Genomic DNA, 9825 nt, shown 5'->3' with positions numbered 1-9825 from the left:
CTCCTCCTCCTCCTCCTCCTTCTTATACAAGATCTTGTCTATCCCAGGCTGGCCTTGCACTTCCTATATAGCCAAGGCCTCCACCTTCAGAGTGCTGGGATTATAGGCATGTGCTGTCTGTCATGCCTGCTACTAGGGATGGAACCCAGGCTTCTTGTGTGCTAGGCAAGCACTCTACCAACTGAGCCACATCCACAGGCCCCACAGCCTCAGTAGACTCGGACTCTGCTTTGTGTGGACACACCGTGATTCTCTTCTGCAGCAATGAGTTGGGGCTGCCCTGAGGCCTGGTCTCTGAGAGACGCCTCTGGCTCTAGGCAGCAACTCTGGACTGTCTTCCAATGGCCACTAGCAACACTCCAATGCAACTGCCCTCACAGGGACTAGCTCAGTCCTGGGAACCCACTTTAAAAAGGTCTTCAGTAATCCATCCCAAACGGACGTGGGGCACACTTGAGACCGGGGAGTCTGAAGCAGTTGGAGGAATAGGAGGAGCCTGAGGGAGGGGAAGGGCCTCTGGGAGGCAGGGGCTGAGTGTGGGAGGTACTCTGGCCCCAAAGGGTAAGCCTGAGGCTCCACCTATCATGGTAACCCACATTCTGCCCGACTACAGGAGCCCGTAGGAAGTCTTGATTCTTCAAGGCAGGGATGGTTCGCAGCTATTAGGAAAAAGTGGCTGACGGTAAAGAACGTGGAAGAGGAGTGATCAGCGGGTGACCAGGGTCCAGGGATGGGTGCCCAGGCCAGGTCTAGAGGCAGCCTAGGAATCCCACCTTGCCAAGAGCAGGGAACGTGGCCTGGAACAAACGGGGCTCCGTGATCACTGTCTAGGATGATTTTCCTTCTGCTGCCCGTGTGCCTCCCCAGGGATGTGCACGAGGGAGGCCAGAACCACAAACAAGGCACCAGGTCACGGGTACTGAGTGACTTCCAGGTTCTTGTGACAGGGTGGGGTGGTGGGAATGCACGGCCATCCCACGTTCCCTGCTAGGCACTCCATGATGGCACTACCCACTCAGTTCCATTAGCCAAGAAGAGAGGACGTGAGACGCTGGGGATGCAGTCAGTGCAAACCTCGGCCCCATTGTTTTAAATAAGAAATTTATTGCAAATATAGAAATTGATTCTCTCCATACAGGAATCTCCAAGGTGAGGAAAATGATTTCGTGCCATTCAGTTTAAAACAGGAAAATTGGGGGGAGAGGCAAATGGAAGGAGGAAAAATAAATGAAGTTACCCCCTAAAAGAAGACAAGGAGAGGGTCCGAGGCCCCCAGGAGGAGGCAAGTTCCGTACACAGCGAGGGGTCACAGGTTCAGAGTCCAGGGCCCGGAGCCCAGCTCCGCAGAGCTCAAACCAGGTGCCAGGCCACCGTGCCTCCGGGGGCTGGCAGCTCCTGAGGAGGGTGGGGGGTGGGAAGCAGGGAGGAGAGGTGGCCATCAACGCCCAGACCTCTACCGCAACCCTGTGCTTGCCTGGCTGAAGAGGGAAGAGGAGGAGGACACCCCTGTGGGAACCTCTGGTCTCCCTGCTGTTTAGCAGGGAGCAGCTGGCATCTGGGGGAGGGCACTGGGGCAAGTAGGGGGAGATATTGGTTCTTAGAAGTGGATGTAAAAGTCATGGAAGGTGTCAGTGTGTGACATGAGCAAGGAGACTGGGAGAAGATACCCTTTCCTGGGGCTGAGGGGGGATCTCAGAGAGCAAGCCTTGTCAAGAGGAAAAAGCATCAAGGGGGTAAGGTCACTCCACAGGTAGCTAGACACCCCATAACTTCCCATACTTTTTCCCACCCACCCATACCCTGAAGAGGCCCCCAACCATGTCAGGACCTGCTGGGGCAGAGTGATAGAGTGGCCAGAGAAGAGGTTGGGGACAGCCAGCAGGTCCAACACCTCTCCCTCCTGCTTCTGTCATCTCCTTGGAGGGATGGGAGACCGCCTGCCCTGCCTTCCCCCATCTCTCCCTTCATTCTCTGCAGAGGCCTAGCACTGTTGGGGAGCCTGCATCTCCCCCCACCCCCGCAGTTTCAGCCCCTCTTGAAATGGGAAGTTGGGAGGGCCGTTGCTTCTGTCCCTGTCTGTTCCCCTCTGGGCCTGTCTAGGGAGTTCCCTTTGCCCACTTTAACTCCTTAAAATTTCTGGACTGTCAGCACAGGTGACTTCTCATCATGAACATGGAGGCCCAGGGGCCAGCCCAGACCACCACCATCACTAGCTGCCTCCTCTGCGCAGCCCAAGTCCTCCTAAGGTGGTCAGGGTTTTCCTCCCGCCCTGCATAGGCTGCCCCAAAGCTTCCTGCTCTGTGCTCAAGAGGGAAGAGAGTCAGAGGGCCGAGGAAGTGGCAAGCTGATACAGGCTCCCCTGAATCCGGCGAAGACTAAGCTTTTTATTTCTGGAAGCCACATGTTCTAACAAAGGCGGCTTCACAGGTTCTTCTCTGCCAGGACAGGGAAGCCCAGTTGTAACTTCCAACCCTCATGTCTCCCAGATGACTCCATGAACCCCCTGTGCTTCCCTTCCCTGTGCCCCTAGAACTACAAAGCCAGGGGCTTTACTTGGACCCAGGGAGAAAGTATGCATTTGTCTTTTGTGCCAGAGGGAAACTCCAAGGGCCTTACCCTGGAGGACTGGCCAGGGTCGCTGGAGGGCCAGACCAGTGGAAGTGCCTATGCCTTGGACCCTTGCTCTGTCTCAAAGATCCCTGTGACCTGGGCCCCACTGTTGGAATAGACCCTCTCTTTAAAGTCCTCCTGAGTGGCATCTGAGGTTTTATAAGTTGTCTTCAACCAGGAATGATGGTTGAATAGTGGGAACAGAGCCCAATCCCCGGTGGGGACCCTCCCTGGGCATGACAAGGCCCATTCCCCTCTTGCAGGGCCCCTCCAGGAAGCCCCAAGCTCTTGACCTCCTATATTCAGTATGGCCATCCTGTGTGGCTGGCTGAGCTGCCGGATAAGGTGCCTTTTTATAGAGGGCCCCAGCTTCATCTCCAAATGGGAACAGGTGGACAAGAATCCTGTAGCCCCTTCCCCAAGAACGTGGCCTTGGGGACACTCTTCTGAGACTGCCTTCCCTGGTGGAGAGGGAGGAAAAGGACCAACAGAGACAGAGTGGGACAGAGACGGGAAGGGGTGGTGATGGAGGAAGGCAGGCAGCACTTGTGGGCCCAACGCCCAGAAAGATGGGAGAAGGATACGGGACGGGGGAAGGGGTGGGGGGGAGAGCGGGAAGGCAGGGCTAAGTTGGTGGCACCTGTTTTGGGTCTTCTGCAGAGCTGGCCCTCCCTGGATTTCAAGAGCTGCTCGGATCACATGGAGGGCAGTAAGGGTGGGGAGGGGAGTCTGGACAAACTGGCACACACGACAGATGTTTGCTCAGAAAAATACAGTAAAATCGTCATGCAAAGATAACAGGAGTCTGCTCGCTCACACCCCTGGCCTCTCGGCCTGCCTGCTCTTCTTGGGGTGGTGGGTGTAGGGTGGGGTGAGGACAGGTTTGTGGCTGGGGGAGCGCTGCTCTTCACACCCAGGCTGGCCAATCTCCTCCTCTCCCCAGAAGAACAGTCTTTTTTTTTCTTTTTTTTTTTTTCTTTTTTGCAAATGTCACCCCTGAGTGAGCCCTGGGCTCGGCCCACCCCAAAGTCGATGTAATAGAGGCGTTCAGTCAAGTCTCCCACCCCAGTCCTTCCCTGTACCCCACCCCCAAGGATAGCCCTAGCTTTCCTGGTCAGAGTCCTCACTGGTCAAATGAGATGCCACCCTCATTCCCCCCACACACTCCACAGTCACAGTCACACTCTCCCATCTCAAGAAACCCAAAAGAGTGACAGGAGTGAGGGTCTCTGGAAGGGTTCGGGTAGAGCCAAGGAGGTTCCTCCCTATCTCAATGGCAAGCCAAAAGGCACACGGGCAGGGGGTAGAACTGCCTAGTGCGACTATCCCCATCCTCCATAGGCCCACTGCCTACTCAAAGGCAAAGGCGGTGCCATAGGCTAGCCTCAGGTCTCCAGAAGAACCTCCAGAGTTTATCTCTAGAAGCTGCTGGCTCTTGAGAGAGCTGCCACCTGGCCAGGCCTCCTTAACCACCCTCTGCTACCACCCACACTGAGAGAACTTCAGAGCCCAACGGTTGGTCAGTTAGTCCCTCTGGGCACCAACTGCCAGGCACTGGGTTGCCGTGGCAACAGACTAGCTAGGGAAGGGGAGGGGCCAGGAACCTGGCCTGCTCCCTGACCAGGGCAGTAGGGGGCACCTCACTGTTTGTGCTTTGATTGGTATTGGGAGTGGGTCAGAAGAAGGACTGTGGTCATTGCCATGGAAACATGGGAGCCCCTCTAGCCAGGGGGTGAGACAGGGTGGGGTGGAGGCAGATGCCTTCCTAGGCAGGCCAAGATGCTGCACACAGCAGGGGCCAAGGAAGTGTGGGTACAGGGTGCAGGGAGGAATCCCCACATTCCAAATCGCCTCCACACTGGCCCCAGGCCTTGCCATTCACTGTTGCCTCTCTGTAGTGGGTAGGGGTCTGGGAGACCCAGAGAAACTAAGGGGCTGTGGCATGGGGTCCTGCACCTGAGATACCAGTGGGGAGCAGGTCGGCCCACCACCCCAACCCCAGGCAGCTCCCTGGGGCTACTTGGAAGACACGTGAAGGGGGTTGGTGGCACCCTTTGCCTCGGCTTCTCTCTGGTCAGCAGGACATTCCTCTCCCCTGACCATCTAGGGCTAGGGACCATAGTCTTTCACTTTGTGGGTGCCCATGAACTTTATAGAGAAGAAAAGCACCTGCCTACCTCAGTCCCTAGACCCCTGAGACCACAGCTTTGGAAGGAGTAGTTGGTGGAGGGGGCGGGGCCCAGAGGAGCAGCTGGAGGCGGGGCCAGCACTGGGCCAGGAAGCTGGGAGACAAAGCTGTAACCTGGTGGGTGAGACCCCTGGGGCTTTTTCTCTCTGGGCCATCCATAAAGTGGGAGGAGAGGATGCCCAATGTCCACATGCTGCCAGATCTTCAAGGGAAATGTTCCCCAGCTTGGAGGATACCCTCCCTGAACAAGAGGGCTAGCTATGGTTTGCTTCTACCCCAATCTCTTTTTCCATCAAACCCGCCTGAGTCCCAGACCCCACACCTTCTCTGGTCTCTTTCCCCAGCCCCATGAGTCCCTTGGGCAGCACAGTAGAGACAACTGGTTTCGGTAGCAGGTTGTAAACTTTAAGGAAAATGTTTGTTTTCCTGCCCATTATTGTTGGGTGTTGCTTCACAGTCAGGTGGTGGTCAAGTGTATGTGTGTGTGCGTGCGTGCGTGCGGGTGTGCGTGTTCGTCCACTCCTAGGCCCGGGCCCCTTGGTCCGAACCATTTGGCCTGTCCCCCGCCTCCCGGCCACCCTGGCGGGGCCCATTCCCCGAGTGCCCCTGCCCTCCCCCTCACCTCACCGGTGGGGGAGGAGAGGGTCACAGCTTCTGCTGGGCTGAGACCCCCTTCCAGTAATCAAGGATGTCATGCAGGTCCTCATCCTTGGCGAACTGGACCTTCTTGCGCAGGGCATGGCCAGCAGCCATGTACACCTCCTCACGGTGGTGCTTCTTGTAGGGCCGGAAGCGCTCCCAGATCTTATGTGTGCTCTCAGACGAATACTCAGGGCTGGAGGAATACCCTGAGTAGTAATGTCTGGGGGAGAGCTGAGAATAGGTGGAGTCACGCTTGGAACGGGTCAGTGGCTTGAGGAAGGATACGCGCTGGCTCAGGCTGTCATTGCCCTCCTCGTAGTAGAGAGCAGGAAAGCTGTGCCGGTGCTCGCTGCAGTGGTAGGCCGGCTTTACCTCCAGGTGGTGAATGCCACCACCCCCACCACTGCTACCACTGCTGCTCGTGGGCACCAGTGGAAGCCGGTCCAGCGGGCTGTTGAGTGGGCTGCCTTTTTCTATGTACTTGGAGTCGGCCTTAGTCAGCCCGGGGGTACTTGGATGGTCCGGCACGTCCAGGCTAAAGACCTTGGCACTCTTGATGGAGCCACTGGATGACACGCTGCAGGTCTTGCGGGACACGGCGGCATCAGCGCTCAGCTGGCGCTGCAGCGGGTGATGGGAACTCTCCTTGTAAGGAGGTGACAGGAAGCTGGGCCGCTCTAGAGCCCCAGGGGTGGCAGCTGAGGGGGCAGCAGTAGCTGCAGGGAGGGACTGGCACTCGAAAGCCAGGTCAGAGTCCCCACCACCACTGCCACCCCCTAGAAAAGAGGCTGAGTCAAGCTTGAGGGCATCGATACAATTGTTAATGATCTGGTTGACCTTGTCCACTTCCTTGGCAATGGTAGAGATCTCAGCCGCTGAGCCCTGGCCATTTTCAATGTCTGGGAGATCTTCCTCAGGCCGGGCCAGGCTGTCCCCTGCAGTACCCGTGCGCACCTCAATATAGTTGCCTTTGGTAGCTACCTTGGGCGTTTCTAGCCCGGCCTCCAGCCCTTTGGAAGTGGGCAGCTTCTCCCCGATTATGGAGGGAATAGAGGACATGCGGGCCACAGGCAGCACGGGCGGCTCACCCAGCTTCTGGGCCGCATGCACAATGGAGCCGGCATCCACATCAGCGCCATAGCGCATCTCCAAGATAGTCTTCTTGACATTGACAGACTTCTGCTTCTCCTCCTGCATGCGGCGCTTGCGCAGGCAGTAGTAGACTGCCCCCAGCACGATGACCATGCCGAAGAGGCAGCCCAGGATCGTCATGATGTAATGCGTGGTGGTGGAGGTGCTGGGGGCCAGGTCCCCAGGCACGGGGTCCCGCGTGGTGAAGGTCAGACAGGTGTGGTTGAAGCGGCGGCTGTTACGCAGCGAGGTGACACAGAAGGTGTACTCGGTGTGCGCCCGCAGCTTGTCCAGCGTCACAATCTCTTTCTTGTTCTTGAGCGTCATGACATCAGAGAAGTAGCTGTTGTTGTACTGGACCAGCACGTACATCTTGCTGTAAGGATGCGGGATGATGACAACCAGGGTGGCCGAGGTGAAGGTGACTTGGTGCAGTTTGATGGCAGGTCCGGCAGATGCATCTGTGGTAGACGAGGCCGGCGGCTCCACTGAGAGAATCTCATCAGGATTGAAGCCTGAATTCTCATCGGGCTCCCTCTGGGCATCCGTAGAGTAGGGCGTGGGGTGACTCACAGGCCGGGCAAGCAGGGAGCCATTGCGGCACTTGGCCTGCAGGACAGTTATGGCATTGAGGCTATGGTAAGGTCGGGGCACAAGCAATGGGTAACCAGCAAACTCCCTCGGTGACTCACACTGCAGGCGGTCATAGTTCTTGGTGACATTGTTGAAGACCACAAGCCAGGCGAGGAAGCCGAAGAGGTCACACTCACAGTTGAAGGGGTTGCCGGCCAGCTCACACACCATCAGGCTGGCAAGGCTGGCAAAGGTGGCGCCATCAAGACGGCTGAGGCGATTGGAGGACAGATCGATGCTAATGAGGCTGGGGCACTCGGAGAAGGCGGTGGGCGTCACCACCTCGATGAGGTTGTGCTGGACAAAGAGGAACTGCAGGCGGCTCATGCCACGCAGCATGCCCTCAGTCAGGTTGCTGAGCCGGTTGTAGCCCAACTGAAGGACCTGCAGGCTCGTCTGGCCCAAGAAGGCACCATCCTCAATGTAGGAGATCTCATTCTTGGTGAGGTTGAGGTCCGTGAGGTTCCCAAAGCGATTGAGCGAGGAGTAGAGCACAGCCTTGAGCTTGTTCTCGTTGAGCCGCAGGTCGTGCACAGTGCTGTTGATGTGCTGGGGGATGGTCTCATATGGCGGCTGGTTCTGGCTGCAGATGGCCAGCCACACGTAGCCCTTGTCCCCCTCGATGAGCCAGCAGTCAGCATGCACAGCACCTGGCTGGCACACGCACAGCAGCGCTGCTGCGCACAGCCCCAGGCGCAGCATGGCCCACGCTTCGGCCCCTTATAGACCCAGCTGGGGTGAAGGGCCAGAGAACAGAAGGACCTAGCGGCTAGAGGACGGGACCAGTAGCACAGTCCTCCCTGGAGCCGCCACCATCTTGGGGGTGACCTCCAGCACAGGAGCCCTGGGCAGGATGGACACAGCTGGCTCCTGCTGTTGTGAAGGGCTACAAGCAGGCACTAGGCGTTGCTTTGTGGCTCTAGGTCACTGTCAGAAGTGCAGGTTCCCAGGCTTTGACTTCTTCTTGCTCTTCCTCCTCCTTCTCTTTGGGTTCAAGGATCAGAACTTCAGGCAGTTCCCACAGGAGCCAGAAGTGCAACACTGGGGGACGGTGAGCGAGGTGGAGACAGGGAGGAAGAAGCCCATCTGTCACCTAATTCCTGAAAGGTGGCATCAAGAGAGAATGGCAGGTCAGTGTGGGGGCCCAACCTCTCTTGTTCAGATCAGTGTAGGCACCCATCCCTCTTTTATCCTCCTTCAGAACCAGGGACTCCGCACCATCAACTGCCCCAGGTTCCCTGCTTCCTCAAAGCAAGGGAGGGCTGGGGTTGTCAAGGCAGGGAAGAGAGAATCAAGGAAGAGTTACAGTAGGGGTGGGGATAGTCTGAGCACCAAGACAGAGAAGGGAAACTGAGAGGAATGGGTGGGCCCGAGTGCCCTGACCCCCTCCAGGACACACCCGGCACATGGTGTCCACAGACAACTGCTGGCCTGCACAACACCTACAACATCAAAGCTCACATGAGAGGCACGCACACACACACATACACCCCTAACATCTGTGTGCATGACAGACATGTCCACACATCTTAGTGGGCACCCCCAAATCCAGATGAGAATTAAGAAGCCCAGCAAAATGCCTCATTCTCCAAGCCCAAAGATAAATAATTCATTTGTTGTGTAACTGCTCTTGTTCCAAAAATAATTCCCTTGTCTCAGCTTCCGTGGGGGAGGGGAGCAGAACGTGCTGGTGGTGGGCCTCCCGTGTGGTGGGGTGCAAGGGCCAGGATCTCGGCAGCAGGAGGGCTGGTCCTGTTAGCATAACTAAGCTAAAGGAGAAGGGTCAAGAGTTAGACACATTCCCTAGTGGGGTACTCCCAAGGACAGCATGCTGCCCAAAGGGGGGGTCAGGACTTGGGACCAATACGATTGGATCCCTACATCCCCTTCCAGAATCAGAGGCTCAGAGAAGGACAGGGCTTTGTCCCAAGTAACACAGCAAAGCCTGGGCCAGGATCAAGGCTCCTGAGACACTCAGGGTCAGGAGTCAAGAGGCCCTCCCTGCACAGCCTGACTGTGGGTAAATCACTCTGTCTCTTAGCTACTGCTCTTCTGTACAGTGTGGGGGAACCCAGCCCTTTCCTGGGTAATTTGATGGGAAGCAGCAAGGTGACTTGACTGCTCACCCTGAGCCACGGAGGACAGGACAGCAGCAGGGGTCACAGCCCACAGCCCATCTGATTCATCCTTCCCTTTCCCATGAGGAAACCAAGTCCCAAAGTCTGCCCTGGGGAGATCTGGCTAGGTCCCCTGCAAGCTGGACTAGGCCAGACCTGGCTCGGGCTCACACCCTGTGCTCCAGACTCCAGAAACTGCAAAGGCCCTAGACAGTTGTGTTCCAACAAGGACACAAGATGGTCCGAGAAATGCACATTTGTCAAAGAAAGCCTTGAAATAGTGTCCACAGAGCCACCTCCACCTCGGCTCCTCCCCCAGGGAGACTCCAGGAAAGAGAGCTTTGAAAAAAAAAATGTCTAGACTTTGTGTTAAAGTGAAGCCAATTTAAAACTGTGACCAGCAGAGGGAAAGAAGGAGGGAGGCGGTGGGGACACATTGAGAGGACGCTCCGGCAGTGCGCGCTGAGGTTCCAACCTGGGTCAGAGGCCAGTCTGACACACCTT

The 9825-nt window shown here is 57.0% G+C and overlaps 1 protein-coding gene across 7 annotated transcripts in view; it reads right to left on the bottom strand.

The window, feature by feature from the left end:
• Positions 1-1084: 1084 nt before the first annotated feature.
• Positions 1085-9825, bottom strand: part of Elfn2 (extracellular leucine rich repeat and fibronectin type III domain containing 2) — a 50300-nt gene continuing 41559 nt past the window's right edge. For all 7 annotated transcript variants that reach the window (XM_005354234.3, XM_013348791.2, XM_026782616.1 and 4 more), the window contains one exon: positions 1085-8304. In XM_005354234.3, the coding sequence (XP_005354291.1) occupies positions 5444-7906 (2463 nt within the window). In that variant the 5' untranslated portion in view covers positions 7907-8304 and the 3' untranslated portion in view covers positions 1085-5443. The remainder of the gene's footprint in view (positions 8305-9825) is intronic.

This window comes from Microtus ochrogaster, chromosome 15 (assembly GCF_000317375.1).
Source record: "Microtus ochrogaster isolate Prairie Vole_2 chromosome 15, MicOch1.0, whole genome shotgun sequence".
Lineage (NCBI taxonomy): Eukaryota > Metazoa > Chordata > Mammalia > Rodentia > Cricetidae > Microtus > Microtus ochrogaster.
Note: the sequence above shows the minus strand (reverse complement) of the source record. Positions and strands in the feature narration are given on the sequence as shown.